Genomic DNA, 19,007 nt, shown 5'->3' on the forward strand with positions numbered 1-19,007 from the left:
TGGTACCACAGCTCCAGGCTCAAAAGAGCGCCCAGTTATGACAGGAGGAGGTCTAGAGAGACAGGGCCCCTCCGTTTGTGCCTTACTCGCACTGGTGCTGGCCACAACAACCCATCTGGCTCTGGCAAACTGGGACTGTAATCAGTGCGTTATATCAGGTATGCTCTAACTACACTAATTGGTCCCAAGACATGCTACTTTCAAAAAGTACCTTGTCAGCAGGGAGACCAATTGTACTGGGCTGCTATAATGTTAAGAGATTTCCAAACTGGCTCCCCAGGAGGAGTTGGCAAGACCATTTGCTGGGTACGAGACCCTCAACCAAATCCCCAAGGAATCCCCCTTGTCCCGCCCAATGCTCATCTTTCCATTCCTTCGTCCAGGCTGCCTGCTACGAATAAGCCTCGGTCTGTCTCTCATCTTCCGCACAACAATACTGGACAAGGTGAAACCTGGGTAATCATGCTGGATATGTCTGTCCTGAGAGATAAGGACAACATATCTGCTGGAACCTCCAGCCACTGACAGAGAGGTCGGATGGTGGAGGTGCATAAGACTATGCAGAAAAACAAAATACTCAGTGGGTCACAGAAAAACTAATCCAACAATTTAAGTAGGCCAATAGTAGTAAGACCCCACCTTCCCAAACCTCGAGGCCCTTATCAGGCAGACCCAGGGCTTCTCTCAGTCCTCAATAAAACCCACTCTCTACTTAATTCCACAAACCCCAGTCTAGCCAAAGACTGCTGGCTGTTTGAGATCTGGTCCCACTTGGGTCTCAGCGGTTCTCATTACCGGGAATTGGATGCCTCCTACACAGCCTACACAATGCTTATTGTCGCCCACCCCCCTCACCGTCCTGTCATTCCTTTACCCTCTGACTCTCCTGCAGTCCAAAGTATCATACGAAATGACTCCCTTGGGGTAGGCTGGGTCCCTCCACAGGCCTGCTCCAGGACCCTGGTGATTTCCAGTAATGAGACCATCTGCCCTCCATTGAATGGGACAGCCATCCAGTGTAGAGCCACCATTTACCCAGCCTTGCCCCTGGGATGGTTTGGATCCTGAACCCTGGTGATTCTACTTCCTTCTGTCTCGATAGCACCAGGAAATCAAAGCCTGCCAACCCCCCGATCAGTTCCTCTTTTACACGGACAAAGAGGGCAATCGAACTCATACTGTTAATAGTTGGCCTAGGCATCACTGTGGCAGTAGGGATGGGGGCAGTGGGACTAGGGCCCTCACTTCATTTTTGTTGTTGTTGTTATTAATCTACAATTACATGAAGAGCATTAGGTTTACTACGCTCCCCCCTTCGCCAAGTGCCCCCCACACACCCCATTACAGTCACTGTCCATCATTTTTTTTGTTATCATTAATCTACAATTACACGAAGAGCTCGCTTCATTTTTATAAACAACTATCATCACAACTAATAGAAGACATACAACAAGTGGCAGACATGGTCTTAGATTTACAGACACAACTAGACTCCCTTGCCGACATGGTCCTCCAAAATCGGAGAGGCCTAGATTTACTAACAGCTGGGAAAGGGGGAATATGCCTGTTCCTAAAAGAAGAGTGTTGCTCTTATGTCAACAGGTCAGGCATAGTCAAAGACAGGATCAAACAACTACAAGAAAACCTTCAAAAACGCAGAGAAGACCTAACTAAAAATCCTTTCTCTGGATGGTGGCAGTCTCAACTCCTACCTTGGCTCCTCCCTGTTATAACCCCACTAACTGTTGTATTTATTCTTCTGTCAGCAGCTCCTTGTATTTTTAAGTTCCTACAACGCCTGGCTAAACTATCTCACATCGCGGTAAACCAAATGCTGGTATATCAGTACTCACCCCTTCCCTCCAAGCCTCCTCCGGCCTACCACCAGCCTTAACCCTGCCTGCACTGCCCCTCCTCAGCCAGAAGTAGCCAGATCGAGTCAGCGCCTATTAAAACCAAAAGGCTGGAATGTAAGGCTGGAGGCACCAGAGGGAGGGGTGAGCACGTCAGATGAGCTCAGCCCCCAACCCCGGCCTAGTAAGGGAAAGAGACCAAGAAATTCTGGCCTGATGACGTGCCAAAATCCCTGGCCGCTGCCCCCTCCCAACCTGGAAAAGGAGTAGTAACTTTCTAGTCCTTTGTCTACTGTAAAGGCCAATGACACGTGCCTTAGGCTAGCCAATCCTCATGCCACTGTAGACCTATGCTTTCCCTCCCCCTAACTTCTTTATAAACTCACTGCCTGCCCTGCTGGGTGTGACTTCTCCAGCCTGTGACTAACCAGACTGGCAAACATTGCCCAGGATTGCGCCCTATTAAACTTTTGGCTCCTTTGTTGCCTCCTCACCTGGTCATTTTGGCTCGATTTTACCTTACACTAACCATCTGGAACATTCATCTGAAAAATGAAATTAAAAGATTTGGAATAAACTGAGTTTGTTTTCCTAAAAACTTCTATCAGTATTTGATGACTCACTAAATATTTGAATAGATAACTACTACAGTAGTTACAGACTGATCAAATATTTGGATAGGTAACTACTACTACAGTGCTCAAGATTTGGTCCACAAGTACAGTACTCTCAATTTTAGGAAATACAAGTTATCTCCTTTTTAAAGAAATTTCAAATTGACAGTTTAAGACTTAATCTCCAGGCTACTTTTTAAACTTTCACCTATTCAATTCAGAAGTGAAATCCTACATGAATGAGACAGCTAATTTTAAAAAATCTATCTCCATTTAAAACCAATACCCCAAGGATAAAAGAAACATACATACCTAACTCATTTGGAAAGGTGCCCAAAAGTAATTCATCACTATGGGCTCACACAAAACACTCAGCATTTCTTAATACAGCTTTATTTATAACATTTACTCTTCATCTCATCAAAATGAATTTTAAACTTATAAAAATCTTTTAATTTCTAAATATTTCTAAAATAGATTTTATTTACATATAATTTCAGTTAAAGTTCTATACAGGTCTAGTGCCCTACCTCCTTACTTATTTGTATGTCAGGAAGATAGATTAGTATATTTGAAAAATGTGAGCTTTGAACAATTAAAGCCTAGATAAATCTATTTAACTGGCATTTTTCTCCTGCATATCACAAGGTTACAATAATAAGCAAGAGGTTTCGACCCACTGAAATTAGTAACTAACTTTTACAGCTTTGATTTCACTTTTAAAATAAGTGTAATTTCCCTGCTGCAGCCACTGCCCAACAATGTTGTCTCAGTGAGTAGAGCAGCCACTGCCCCTGCACAACAACGGTGAGGAAGGTAAGGAGCCTTTGCCCCTCCCAGCTGGCTCGACAGTTTCTGAGTGGAGCTACCAATGAACAGCAGCAGCAATGGCAATGGGAAAAATGGGGGGCTGGAATATGTACCTTCCTCATTCTCTATTCACAATGCAGACACGGAGAAGATTCCTTTGAATCCACCACATGAATCTGGCCAGAGTACTTCAAGAGGCAGTTCTCACTGCGACAGCCTTTTCCCACAAGAAGATGGGCAGATTATGTTTGATGTAGAAATGCACTTGAAAGAGGGTGATGCTTTGAAGAAAAGTGCAGACTGGGTGGTCATCTGGTCCAGTTGACCTGAAAACATTCCAAGTAAGGAGTTCCACTTCAAGCACCCCCAAATGCTCTGTTTCTCTGCATATGAGGAAAACTGGAGCCAAGAAGAGGGGTGTTTTTCCCCACAGAATTTCTTAAGGTATACATTCCATCTCTCTTCCTTTCTCATATTTTGGGGCTAGACATCTACACTGGAAAGTGTCTGAGCACTTCTGCCAGCACCTACTGAGGAAAAAAAGCCCCTGGAAAAGCCCCTGACCTGTGAAGTGGTGTATTGTCATGGCAGTTTATTTGAACTTGAGACCATTGTAAGCATGACCCAACCTTCCACCCTATTTTTACATATGCAAGTTCCAGTACCTCTCAAATCCAGTATTTTATTCAAACTCAGTTGAGGCATTTTACTAATCTCATTCCCTTTTGGCTCGTAAGACACTTCTTTATAATTTCCTAACAGAGTTTATTGTTATTTAGAAATTTGCAAGGGCTTCTTTTCCACAAAGGCCACCAGCAGATCATAATTTTGACAACAATGCTATTGTGTCCTTTCGGTACCACCAGACTTAAACCTGCATTATTCATAGTATAAGTTTCATTCTTAAAAGATATCTGCTATCTCTTAAAATGAGATCAGGTTAGCAAATTATTTAAAAGTTTCGTTGTTTTGTTTTTCAAGATCACGGCAAACTTCCCTAAGCTTGAATTTAGTTATTAAAAAGAAAACAAACAGAAAAAAAATCAAAAGACACAAGAAAAACATCCTGGGCAATAAAAAATTATTTTAAACCAAAAAAAAGTGCAATTTGAACATTAAAGATGATTCCCTCTTTTTTAAGTGTTTAATTATGCAAATAAGTCTTCCTTAATTCTTGTTATCTAGTGATTTATCCATTTATGCATTTACTGATTAATAATACATGTAGAAATCATTTTGTGGGGTTTTAGAAACTAATAAAATATAGAACTACCATACGATTCAGTAATTCTACTTTGGGGTATTTAATCTAAAGAAAATGACATCACTAACTCAAAAAGATATATGCACCTCCATATTCATTGAAACTTTATTTACAATAGTCAAGATATGGAAACAATCTAAGTGTCCAATGATAGATGAGTGGATAAAGAAAATGTGGAGAACTATCCAGCATTAAAAAAAATGAAATCTTCCCATTTTTGACAACATGGATGGACCTTGAGGGCATTATGCTAAGTGAAATAAGTTAGGCAGAGAATGACACCATTAGAACCTCATATGTGGAATCTTAAAAACAGAAAACAGAAAACAAAAACAACTCTGAGCTCACAGATACAGAAAACAGACTGGTGGTTACCACAGTTGGGGGCTGGGTAGTAAAATGGGTGAAGGGGGTCTGAAAAGTACAATTTTCCAGTTATAAAGTAAGTATGTCATGGGGATGTAATATACAGCATAGTGACTATAGTTAATAATACTGTATTGTCTATTTGAAAGTTGCTAAGGTAAGTCTTAAAAGTCCTCATCACAAAAGAAAATGAGTTCATACATGTACTGTTTTGTACTTTTTTCTTAAATTGTTTTAGAGATTTTCCATGTCAGTCCATAAAAATCTGCATCATTCTTTCTAATTAGCATATATAGGCATACCTCAGAGAGATTGCAGGTTTGGTTCCAAACCACTGCAATAAAATGAATAATGCGATAAAGCAAATCACGTGAACTTTCTGGTTTCACAGTGTATGTAAATGTTTACCATATACTGTAATTTATTAAGTGTGCAATAACATTATGTATACTACAAAAACGTACATACCTTAAGTAAAAAATACTCTATTGCTAAAAAACGCTAACCATTATCTCAGTTTTCAGAGTCATAATCTTTTTGCTGGTAGAGGATCTTGCATTGATGTTGATGGCTGCTGACTAATCAGGGTGGTGGCTGCTGAAGGTTGGCATGGCTGTGGCAATTTCTTAAGACAATGAAGATTACTATATCAAATGACTCTTTCACAGATGATTTCTCTGTAGCATGCAAAACTATTTGACAGCATTTTACATACAGTGGAACTTCTTTCAAAATTGGAGTCAATCCTCTCAAACCCTACTGTTGCTTTATCAGCTAAGTTATGTAAAGTTCCAAATTCTTTGTTGTCATTTCAACAGTTTTTACATCTCCACCAGGAGTAGATTCCAATCAAGAAACCATTTTCTTTGTTCATCCATAAGAAGCAACTTCTCATCTATTCAAGTTTTATCATGAGATGTTGTAATTCAGTCAGAACCTCAGGCTCCACTTCTAATTCTAGTTCTCTTGCTATTCCCACTACTTCTGCAGTTCAAAACTTACTTCAGTGAAGTTTTGAACTCTTCAAAGTCATCCATGAGGGTTGGAATCAATTTCTTCCTAACTTCTGTTAATGTTAATACTGACCTCTTCCCATGAAGCACAAATGTTCTTAACAGCATCTACAATGGTGAATCCTTTCCAGAAGGTTTTCAATTTACTTTGCCAGATCCATCAGAGGAATCACTATTTATTGCAGCTACAGCATTACAAAATATATTTCTTAAATTATTAAGACTTGTAAACTAAACCCATTCCTTGACACATGGGCTGCAAAATGGATATTGTGTTAGCAGGCATGAGAACATTAATATTGTTTTCCATGAAAACTCTTGGGTGACCAGGCGCTTATTATCAATGAGCAGTAACATTTTGAAAAGAATCTTTTTCTCTGAGGACTCACCAGGCTAAAAATATTCAGTAAACACTTTGTAAACAGATGTGCGGTCATCCGTCTTTGTTGTTCCATCTATAGGTCACAGGCAGAGGAGATGTACTATATTCTTAAGGGCCCTAGGGCTTTTAGAATGGTAAACCCACAATGGTTGCAACTTTAACTCACCAGATGCATTAGCCCCTAATCAAAAGAGTCAGCCTACCTTTTTAAGCATTGAAGCCAGGCACTGAATTCTCCAGCTATGAAAAGCTCTAGATGGCACCTTCCTCCAATATATAGCTGTTTTATCTACATTTGAAAATCTATTGTTTGGTGTAGCAACCTGCATGAATTATCTTAGCTAGATTTTCTGGATAACTTGCTGCAGCTTCTGTATCAGCACTTGCAGTTTTATGTTATAGAGATGACTTCTTACTTTTAAACCTCATGAGCCAACCTCTGCTAGTTTCAAACCTTTCCTCACTTCCTCAGCCTTCCCAGAATTATAAAGTTAGGGCCTTGCTCTGGATTAGGTTTTGGCTTAAGGAAATGTTATAGCTGGTCTGATCTGCTCTCTAGACCACTCAAACTTTCTCCATATCAGCAATAAGGCTGTTTTGCTTTCTTATCATTTGTTCAGTTAAGTTCTTACCAAAAGTTCACTGCAGTAGTGCTTTCACTTCCTTCAAGAACTTTTCCTTTCCATTCACAGCTTGGCTGTTTGGCACAAAAGGCCTAGTTTTCAATATGCCTTCCTCATAAGCTTAATCACTTCTACCTGTGGATTTAAAATGAACACATTTGATTCTTCCTTTCACTTGAACACTTAGATGCCATTGTAAGGTTATTAACTGGCTTGATTTCAATATTGTTCTGTCAGAAAATAGGGAGGCCCAAGAAGGAGAGAAACAGGGAAACCGCCCAGTTGGGTTGAGCAATCAGAACACATAACATTTATCAATTAAGTTTGCAATCTCACCTGTGCAGAGTTCATGGCACCCTAAAACAATGACAATAGTGATATCAAAGATTACTGATCACCATAACAAATATAATAATGAAATATTTAAATATTGGGAGCATTACCACAAAGTGACACAGCAACATGAAGAGAGCAAATGCTGTTGGATAAATGCAGGGTTGCCACAAATCATTAATTTGTAAACAACACACTATCTATGAAGTGCAGTAAAGTGAAGGACAATAAAATGAGGTAAGCCTGTACTTGTTATTCCCTAAAAGATGTGCTGTACTTAATTAACCATTCTCCTGAAAATCCTATAAAATATTTCATTGTCTGTTAAGAGCAATTTTATCTCTAGGTTATACACCTACTGATACAGAACTCTAGATCCTAGGTTATGTGCATTTAAAACATTTAGCTACTGTCAGATTACTCTTCAAAAAGGCTGTACCACTTCACTATCACCACTAGTACTAGTACAAGAGTTCTCGTTTTGCCTCAATCACAAAAGCACAGAGAAATCCTTTACATTTTTAACAGAAAGTGGGCAAAAGAATATTTTATTGCAACTGCATTTATGTGATTTTTAGTGACATTATCTTTCCATATATATTTTTTTCATTTCTTCTACAAATTATCTACTAATTAACACTGAAGTGCTATAGATCCAATTGACAACCTTCATCAAATACTTGATAAACTCCAGAGATAATCAAAATTATACTCTTCTCCATGAAACTAAGAGAGAGAAAAAAGCAGGAGTACCAGTACTTGTATCAGACAAAATAGACTTTAAAACAAAGAAAGTCACAAGAGACAAAGAAGGACATTACATAATGATAAAGGAGTCAATCCAACAAGAGAATATAACCATTATAAATATCTATGCACCCAACAAAGAAGCACCTACATATGTGAAACAAATACTAACAGAATCAAAGGGGGAAATAGAATGGATACATTCATTTTAGGAGACTTCAACACACCACTCACTCCAAAGGAGAGACCAATCAGACAGAAAATAAGGAGACAGAAGCATTGAACAACACATTAGAACAGATGGAACTAACGGACATGTACAGGACACTTCACCCAAAAGCAGCAGGATACACATTCTTCTCAAGAGCACATGGAACATTTTCAAGAATAGATCATATACTAGGCCACAAAAAGAGCCTCGTTAAATTCAAAAAGATTGAAATTGTACCAATCAGTTTCTCAGGTCACAAAAGTATGAAACTAGAAATAATTTATGCAAAGAAAATGAAAAAGCACACGAACACATGGAGGCTTAACAACATGTTCCTAAATAATCAATGACCAAATAAAAACAGAGATCAAGCAATATATGGAGACAAATGACAACAATAATTCAATACCCCAAAATCTGTGAGACGCAGAGAAGGCTATGCGAAGAGGAAAGTATATAGCCTTACCTAAGGAAAGAACAAGCCCATATGAAGAGTCTAAACTCACAATTAAGGAAATCAGAAAAAGAAGAACAAATGAGGCCCAAAATCAGTAGGAGGGACATAATAAAGATTACAGCATAAATAAATAAAATCGAGAAGAATAAAACAATACAAAGAATCAATAAAAGCAAGAGCTGGATCACTGAGAAAATAAACAAAATAGATAAACCCCTGGCCAGACATCAAGAAAAAAAGAGTCTACATACATAAACAGAATCAGAAATGAGAATGGAAAAACCACTACGGACACAACAGAAATACAAAGAATTATGAGAAAATACTATCAAAAATTATATGCTAACAAGCTGCATAACCCAGAAGAAATGGACAACTTTCCAGTAAAATACAACCTTCCAAGGCTGACCCAGGAAGAAACAGAAAATATGAATAGACCAATTACCAGCAATGAAATTTAACTAGTTATCAAAAAACTACCTAAGAACAAAACCCTTGGACCAAATGGCTTCAGTGCAGAATTTTATCAAACACTTACTGAAGACCTAATACCCATTCACCTTAAAGTTTTCCAAAAAATAGAAGAGGAGGGAATACTTCCAAACACATTCCAGGAGGCCAGCGTCACTTTAAGACCAAAACAGGCAGACACAACAAAAAAAAGAAATTACAGACCAATACTCCTGACAAACATAGATACAAAAATACTCAACAAAATATTAGCAAAACGAATTAAAAAATACATCAAAAAGATTACCAATCATGGTCAAGTAGGATTTATTCCAGGGATGCAAGGATGATACAACATTCGAAAATCCATCATCATCATCCATATCAACAAAATGAAGGACAAAAACCACATGATCATCTCCATAGATGCTGAAAATGCATTTGACAAAATTCAATATCCATTCATGACAAAAATTCTGAACAAAATGAGTATAGAGGGCAAGTACCTCAACATAATAAAGGCCATATATGACAAACCCACAGCCAACATTATACTTAACCGCGAGAAGCTGAAAGCCTTTCCTTTAAGATCAGGAACAAGACAAGGATGACCACTCTCCCCACTTTTATTCAATGTAGTTCTGGAGTCCTAGCCATGGCAATCAGACAACACAAAGAAAGAAAAGGCATCCAGATTGGTAAAGAAGAAGTTAAACTGTCCCTGTTTGCAGATGACATATTGTACATAAAAAACTCTACAGAACCCACTCCAAAACTACTAGATCTAATATTTGAATTCAGCAAAGTTTCACGATACAAAATTAATGCAGAAATCTATTGCATTTCTATACACTAACGATGAACTAGCAGAAAGAGAAATCAGGAAAACAATTCCATTCACAATTGCAACAAAAAGAATAAAATACCTAGGAATAAACCTAACCAAGGAAGTGAGAGACCTATACTCTGAAAACTACAAGACACTCATGAGAGAAATTAAAGAAGATACCAATAAATGGAAACACATCCCGTGCTCATGGATACGAAGACCTAATATTGTCAAAATGGCCAACCTGCCTAAAGCAATCTACAGAGTCAATGCAATCCCTATCAAAATACCAACAGCATTCTTCAATGAACTAGAGTAAAAAGTTCTAAAATTCATATGAAACCACAAAAGACCCCAAATAGCCAAAGCATCTTGAAAAGGAAGAATAAAGTTGGGGGTTGGCGAGAAGTGTTACACTCCCTGACTTCAAGCTCTACTACAAAGTCACAGTAATCAAAATGACTTGGTACTGGCACAAGAACAGACCCACAGACCAATGGAACAGACTACAGAAAGCCCAGATATAAACCCAAGCATATATTGTCAATTAATATACAATAAAGGAGCCACGGATATACAATGGGGAATTGACAGCCTCTTCAACAGCTGGTGTTGGCAAAACTGAACAGCTACACGTAAGAGAATGAAACTGGATTATTGTCTAACCCCATACACAAAAGCAAACTCAAAATGGATCAAAGACTGAATGTAAGTCATGAAACCATAAAACTCTTAGAAAAAAACATAGGTAAAAATCTCTTGTACATAAACACGAGCAACTTCTTCATGAACATATCTCCTTGGGCAAGGGAAACAAAAGCAAAAATGAACAAGTGGGACTATATCAAACTAAAAGCTTCTGTACAGCAAAGGATACCATCAGTAGAACAAAAAGGTATCCTACAGTTTGGGAGAATATATTTATAAATGACATATCTGATAAGGGGTTGACATCCAAATTATATAAAGAGCTCATGCCCCTCAACAAATAAAAAGCAAGTGAGCCAATTAAAGAATTGGCAGAGGAGCTGAACAGGGGCATTACGATTAGCACACATAATGTAGCTGGAGCGGGGACATGGGGAGGGTAGTATAACACAGAAAAGACAAGTAGTGATTCTATAGCATTTTAGTAAGCTGATGGATAGTGACTATAATGGGGTATGTGGTGGGAACTTGATAATAGGGGAGGTCTAGTAACCATAATGTTGCTGATGTAATTGCACATTAATGATACCAAAAAGAATTTTTTTTAATCTGTCCCTTCTCTGTGACCTTGCTGGGTTTCTTCCTTGCCTCATTTTTGCCCTGAACCACTGGTATATAGAAGGGGCTAAAAAAATATGTGAACTAAGAAAAAAAACAAAAAACACACATTTGTCCCACTTAAAGGCATGGGCCATGTCTCACTCATTTTGGAGACTCAGAACTGAGCTGAAATACAAAGAATTATGGGCTAACAAACATCTATTGAATGAATCATTCCAGAGTTCACACACCTGAAACAAACTCTTAGGGACTAAGATCCAGGAATTCATTTTCAACAAGTTCTCTGGATGACTCCTCTATAACCAACCCAGCAACAGTCTGTAAGAACCACTGAATTAGTCCTCTCTCATGATGAAAGAGAAGAAACTCAAATAGACAGAAATGGAATCAAATGACTTTCTTGCCACCTCTATATAGACCTAGGATAAACAGACCTCTCACAGACATACATATAAATAATTATTGAATCATCTGCTACTATAGCTACTCTTTGTCTAATTCAGCATCCTCAATCAACATGCTGCAATAGCCACTTCTGCCTTGTACCTTTACAAACTATTCTCTATACATCTATAATGATCTTTCTAAAAGGCATATCAGAACGTAATACTTTCCCTTTACCCATCCCACAACCTAATGATAGCTTCTCCTCTCATTTTATTTTAAGAACAAAACCCAAACTTCTTATTCTGGTTTATAAAGCTTTACATAGTCTGGCCCCTACCTATCCTCCTGGCCTTATCTACCATGCTCTCCTGCTCCTACTGTCTATACTGCAACCACACTGGCCTTTTTGCTCCTAAAATATACCAAACTTTTTCCAGCCTTAGAACTTTTGCATTTGCTATTTCATCTTTCAAAAATGTTCTTCTCCCTTATCTTAACATGGCCAGCCCATTGTTCCTATTCAGCCTCAGCTTACATGTCACCTCCTTGAGAGGCCTCCTCTAATCACTCAAGCAAAAACTAGCTTTCTAGTTTCATGCTACGATAGCACTTTACTTTAATTTCCTACAAGGCATTTACAAACTGATATTCTCCTGTTTATTTCTTCAATGTCTATCTCCCGTCCACAAAAATGTAAGCTACATGACAGCAGTGAATCTGCCTTGATAGTAGATTCATGTATTACTTTATGCCCATGGCTTAGAACAGTGTAGCATATATAATAAGCAGGTACTCAATATATACTTATAATCAACCTACCCTTATTTGGGGATCATTACTGTATGAAGTTCTGATTTTATCAAAGAATAAATAGCAAAATTTCATTTTTAAATAAATATATCCATTGAGTAAATCCATTTTGTCTCATTAATGGAAAAGTAAAATTCAAACAAAATTACTTTTCAGATATTTTACATCCGGGATTTATAAAAAATACCCAAAATGTCTAAAAAGTATACTGACACCAAAATCAAGTTATATTTTTACAGTCACTATTTTAAAAAAAAAACTTCAAAGCTACTACAAATTTTACAGCACTACAAAGGAGAAAAACCCAAAAGTCCATCAACCAGTGAATAAACAAATTGTGGCATATCCATATAAAGAATACTACTAAGCAATAACAAAAAGGAATAAATTCTTATTGAAATACATGACAAAATGGCTGAATTGTAAGTTATGCTCAGTGAAAGAAACCATGCAAAAAAGAATATATATTGTATGATTCCATTCATATGATGTTATAGAATAGTGACAGAAAGTACATCAGTTGTTATCTGGGGGTAGGAAAACCAAGGAGAGATTAGAAAAGAGAACTAAGATTATGAAAGAGTACTAGAAATCTTGGGAATGATAGTTCATTATCTTGACTGTGGTGACTGTTTAATTAGTATGAACATATGACAAAACTTGTCAAGCTTTAAATATGTGCACTTTAAATATGTGTAATTTATTGAATATCAATTATACCTTAATTTAGTTTCTTTTTTAATTTTAAAAAATCAGATTAGGTCACTCCCTTGCTTAAAATCCTTCAAAGGCTCTCCATCCTCCAAAAATAAAAAACAGAAAATCTGTTGCAAGCTTAATTAGAATTGTAAGGAAGTTAACATTTAAATGGAATAAAGAGCAAACTAATGTCATAAGCTGATTTCAATAGCTAGTAATCAAAGACATGGTTCAAGAGATTTTGATTTTTAATTTCAACAAAATGTAAACTAAATTCACAGAAATTTTAAATTTCTACATCAAAAATCTAAAAATGTGGCAAACTCACAATTACCTGTAGAAGGTGGTGATTTCTCTGGGTGTTTTGCATTTAAAAGTTTTCTGCTTATAAATATGTAACCACAAGGACATGATTTACATGCAACAGGAACCTGTAGGAAAAAAAAAAGTGTATCATTACTATTTTTGTGATTTTAAACTTCTTCTCAGTGTTTATGTAGTCTCCTGAACTGAATGATAGATTACTTGAAGTAGGAATCATAGATTTATTTAAACCTCACCATGTCCTTACAACAAACTATTTGAGATGGGTATTGTGTCCTATACATTTTCACCTTTGTGTTACAATATGAATATAGTAAAGGTATGATAAACACATGCTGATATGAGTAACCAATAGAAAACCATAATAAGGTCACAGCCAAAGAAAATACATGTGATAAAAGGTAGCATTTCCTAAAATATTCGTTTGAAAGCAGTTATATGGAGCACAGATTAGAAAAGAGGGCATGGTAGGGAAGTCATTTAAGCATCCCAGCATAAGATTATTAGGGCCCTACTAGAATTGTGAGGATAGAAGTGGAAAAGGTAGATCTTCCAGATATTTCAAAAAGGGAAAGAACTGCAAATGATTCAGGTTCTAAAATGAGAGGGTAAAATGCCAACTACCACTGACAAAAAGAATAGTATACAACAACCAGTTTGAGGAGCAAAAGTATAGTACAAACAAAATAGACTGTAGAGAAAGTAGGAGTTGAGATCTAGGGTCTTGTAACTTCAGTTACAATTATAAAGCTTTTTATCAATTATCTAAAAAATACTTCATATTCTGGAATTTTTTTTGGCATAAAAATACTGAACAAAGGCTCTCTAGTTTATATTTAAGTAAAAATAACAATGAATCCTATAAAAATAAATGAACTCCAGATATGTCTAACAGCTTGTTTTATTAATGTGATGAGATTCTTTCAAACTGTGACAGAAAATGTAATGTTACAATTTTAATAGTGTAAAATCTGCCCCAAATATATATGTGTCAGATTAAAAATTTCACATCTTCACAGAAATCAGGCTCACAGGTACTGACTCATTTCCTTTACACGAAACACATCACTAAGGGCATCCACAGTACTGTAAATTGTTTTAAATTAATGCTATCCAAAAAACACAGAAACGTCTGATGTTCTTAATCAAAAGATCCTTGCTCCTCAGCAAGCATTTTCTTCCAGCTACTGAACTCAATAAACTTAAATTTAGGTATCTGTCTTATACACGAGAAAATTATTAGCAACCCTTGTCCAGAAATAACAGAGTGCTGCAATTAGATGAGAAATGTACATTTGGCTTCAGGATGAAGAATAAACACTGACTAATTCAATTGATAGGTTGATTTTTCATCCCTTAATTGGTGTTTTATGCTCAAAATACATTCTGGTACCTGAGTTAAGTCAACCTGAAGTCCTTTTTAAAATGGAAAGTTCCTTCCCCAACTCCAACCTTGGAAAAAAAACAACCAACTACCGGCACAACCCAGATCCTATAAAAAGAATTAGAAAGGACAGACTATTTAGGTAATATCAATCTCTTCAAATTATAGTATAAATTGGATTTTAAACAAACACCCTAAATGTCCCTCAAATTTTAGTTGTAATGCCAAAGATAATAGCAATGAAAGCTCTCATGCTATGCTCTCAGGACTTTATAATGGAAAAGAAAAACACAAAATTTTGTTTACTGATGGCTTATTCTACATCAATTTATTCCTTAAAGAGTACACTGAAGTTTTTACATCTTTTGCAAGTAAAACAGGTTAAAAAAAACCTGCAAGAAATAAAATCTTATATTGTTTCACTGATTTTATAAAGCTCAAAAAAAACAGAGAACTCATTTACATTCTTTGCTGCTGAGAGAATCAAAGCTACCTAGAAATGGACATGTTTGCTATGTCACATTAAATTTCCTGTAAATGGGGGGAAAAAAGCTAATCTATCTTAAAAATTGAGGCACAAACAGAAACACAAAGATGCCAAAAAACTAACAAGAATCTTGACTACTACTACACAAAATGACATAGTAATTTAAGTTTGTGGATGTGAAACCCTTTGAAAATCTAAAGTATTAAAGTTTAGATGTTTCAGAACTATATTTTCCTTTTTTTTCTTTTGGTATCATTAATATAAAATCACATGGGCAACACTGTGGTTACTAGATTCCCCCCATTATCAAGTCCCCACCATATAACCCATTACAGTCACTGTCCATCAGCGTAGTAGGATGGTAGAGCCACTACCTGTCTTCTCTGTGCTATACTGCCATCCCCATGCCCCACCCCTACGTTATGGGTGCTAATCATAATGCCCCTTATTCCCCTTCTCCCTCCCTTCCCACCCACCCTCCCCAGTCCCTTTCCCTTTGGTAACTGCTAGGCCCTTCTTGGAGTCTGTGAGTCTGCTGCTGTTATATCAGAACTACATTTCCAACAGAGGCATGTAAAGGCTTTATGTTATAAAGCAACTGAAAATCTAGGTCTTTTTGTTTGATCTTGACCAGATTTTAAACTTCACACAAAACATATGTAAATCTATTCAATTAGGGTAACCTCAAATGTTAAAGTTTACATTTATGTTTATAAACTCTACCTAAATTTTAATTTAATATTCATGAGGCAACTTAGAGTTAACAGCAGTATTCCAATATTGTTTTAATGGCTTTCTGTATTATAACTTTTTTTCTCATTTGTGACTTCTACTTTTCTTAAACAGGCTTTTACTTTCAAAAAATTAGATCAATTATTTTCTTCAATCCAGTTCCTTGTAGTAAAAGATAAATCACTTTTAAGAATCATCAGAAATTTTCATTAGTCTTCATGTATGCTGAATTTAGAATAAAGGACAAATGAACAAATATTTAATATTAGGTAGTAGCTTGCTATAAGGGTCATAACCTGCAATGAATTGTGTCCTCCCTGCAACCCCAATTCATACACCCAAGCCCTAACTCCCAATGTGATGGTACTTTGAGGTGATTAGATTTAGATAAGGTTGTGAGGGTGGGGCCTTTGTCATGGGATTAGTGCCCTTATAAAATACCAGAAAGCTCTGTCTCTCAGCCAGATCTTGGACTTCCAGCCTCCAGGACTGTAAGATAGTAAATTACTGTTGTTAGAGCCACCCAATCTATGGTACTTCGTAATGGCACCTGGAAGTGGGATTGTGTGTGTATAATAAAATTTAAAAATCTTTCCAAATAAATGATCACATTTTATTGAACAGTTACAGAGACTCCTACAAGTTTATTATCCTTTCCTCTTTAACCAGGATATTAAAAACAGGTTATTTCCCTCAAAAGGTTACTTTATGACAAGTAAAACAAGGTCAGGATTTGCAATAATTTATGCCCTACAGAAACTAGAATGCATAATGCATACCATGTACACGTTATACTTCTACACAATTAACTGGAATAAATGGAAATGATTTAAGTATTGAAATAATCTCCTGCAAAGAGAAAGAAAGTGGGGGGAGGGAAAAGGGGAAGAGAGAGGTAGTCATTTTGAAAAAATTTCTCAGCGGAAAAAGAAGAATCACACCCAGATCTACATGTAGCATGAAACAGGCCCTTACAAATGGTTTTAATTGAAAGAGTTTTAACTCTTACACTGAAAGGTTTATAGGAACATCTACTATTCTAACAAAGAAGGAGGCATGTTTAAACTAAGAAACAATAAAATGAGGTTTTTAAAATTACAGCTATGAAACCATTAAGCCTGTGCAGAAAGCAGTCACTTAAAATTCATGAAACCACACATATTTTTTTTTAATGATCTGCAAGCGAGAAACGCCAAAATTTTAATAGCGTGTACCGTGGTGGGTAGGGGAAGTGAGGAGCGCCCAGAAGGGAAAAGTTTCAACAGGGGCATTCATTATTCAGTAATATTCTATTAAAAATGATACTAAAATAGGATTCATGATTACTTACGCTAAAAATATATCTAGGAGGGAAAAAATCCAAATTCGCCGAAATACATTGCGGCCCCTTTTGTCACATTTAAGCGTTCACGCAGGTCGCGGTGGGGACAGTTTTGGGGCCCACCACACACATACGACGAAAACAAAGCAACCCTGCGCGGCAGGAGCCTGGAGTCGGAGTCCGGCACATCAGGCATCCGCGTCCGGGCAGAATGGACCGGGCTCCTGTCCTTGGGCCTCTGCCCCCAGCCTCCCGCCACTGTCACCAGGAGCCAGCCAGACCACTCAGCGAGGGTCGGGACAGGGTGCCCGTCGGCGATTCACGCCCCCCTCCGGCGCGGCCGGGCCACAGGACAGACACTTGGGGGTCTGTCCACTGCCAGGTGGGCACCGGCCGGGATGCGGCCCGTGGCGTTTCCCCGGCAACCCCCTGGCTCATCTCGGGCTCCCACCGTGGCCTCCGAGCCCAGTGGCCCGCCCGCCCGCTCCGCCGCTAGGACCCCGGCGAGGCGGCCTCTCCACAGCCAACAGCCACCGTCAACGGTCCACCGCCCGCGCGCACCCGCCCCACCGGTCTGTGTGCCGGGTCCTCGGCGCCCACCTGTTGGTCGCACTCGGGACATGACTTGGTGGCCATCTTCACTTTCTTGGCTCGAGTGGCAGACATGCTCTTCTCCGGCGGCGGCGGCGACTCGGGCTCCACCCCTAGTACCTCAGCAGCCTGGCCTCCAACCGCCAGGTCCCCGCAGGCCAGACCGAGGTTCTGGCCCGTACGAGAGCTCGCGCGTGCGCGAACTTGCGCAAGGCCTGCGTGCCGAAGGGGCGGGGCGAGGTGTGCGCCGGCTCCGGGAGCGCCCTCCCACCCACTCCACACCGGTCCGCGAGCTCGCCCCTATTCTCACGAGAGGAGGTGGGCTGGGTCGCCAGGCCGCACATTGGCCACGCCTTCTCTCGGCCGGGAGGGCGTATGGGCGCGTGACTCAACAGCAGCGGACGTCGGTTTCGGCCAATGAACGCATAGATAGGGCACGTCGTAGTGCTGAGCCACACCCCTTCTACGGGAGAAAGGAACTTGTGTGAAACAGGTGAAGGGTTAAAGAGCTTGGCATAGATGCTGGCATTTAATAAACTTCAGTAAATGTTAGCAGAAAGAATTGTAATAGACATCTGATGAGTCTACGTGCCACGCCCTGGACTCGGAGCTACAAGATATGAAACTCGTTAAGTCATATATTTACTGAGGGCCAATTCTGCCAGACAAATGTGAATAACTAGGTATTTCCAGCCCTCAAAAAACACGCAGTCTAGTGATGTAGACGGACTAACATTCAAATACAACGGAGTTGGGTTGTTGATGGGAGGAGTAAATCAGTTGACTATCTCAAGCATATCAAAATTTAAATTCCACCTAGCCTTTGATCCAGCAGTCTCACCCCTAAGAATTAAAAAGATATTCTCAACCATTTGGATTTGAAATGTGCTCAGAACCATTTGTGCAGATGTTGCTTGTCGGAGCAAAATCAGAAACAGCCCAGGAGTCCATCAAATACTGCTTAAGTAAATTAATGTATGCATAAAACAGAGTATCACTGCAGCCCTTCAAAAGAATGAGATTCACATGAAGTGATATGTCACCAAAACAC

At 38.5% G+C, this 19,007-nt stretch overlaps 1 protein-coding gene and 1 pseudogene across 4 annotated transcripts in view; one reads left to right on the forward strand and one right to left on the reverse strand.

The window, feature by feature from the left end:
* Positions 1-19,007, reverse strand: part of C15H16orf87 (chromosome 15 C16orf87 homolog) — a 153,559-nt gene that overhangs the window by 39,970 nt on the left and 94,582 nt on the right. The window contains exons 1-2 of one of the 4 annotated variants that reach the window (XM_036911030.2): positions 17,966-18,235; positions 13,452-13,548 (exon numbers count right to left, since the gene is read on the reverse strand). In XM_036911030.2, the coding sequence (XP_036766925.1) occupies positions 13,452-13,548; positions 17,966-18,031 (163 nt within the window). In that variant the 5' untranslated portion in view covers positions 18,032-18,235. Of the gene's footprint in view, positions 1-13,451; positions 13,549-17,965; positions 18,242-19,007 lie in introns of those variants that run through there. The other 3 variants (XM_036911039.2, XM_057493218.1, XM_036911050.2) reach the window with 3 other exon arrangements.
* LOC130681072 (BCL2/adenovirus E1B 19 kDa protein-interacting protein 3-like) lies at positions 1,405-5,259 on the forward strand (annotated as a pseudogene).

Source organism: Manis pentadactyla, chromosome 15, assembly GCF_030020395.1.
Source record: "Manis pentadactyla isolate mManPen7 chromosome 15, mManPen7.hap1, whole genome shotgun sequence".
Taxonomy (NCBI): Eukaryota; Metazoa; Chordata; class Mammalia; order Pholidota; family Manidae; genus Manis; species Manis pentadactyla.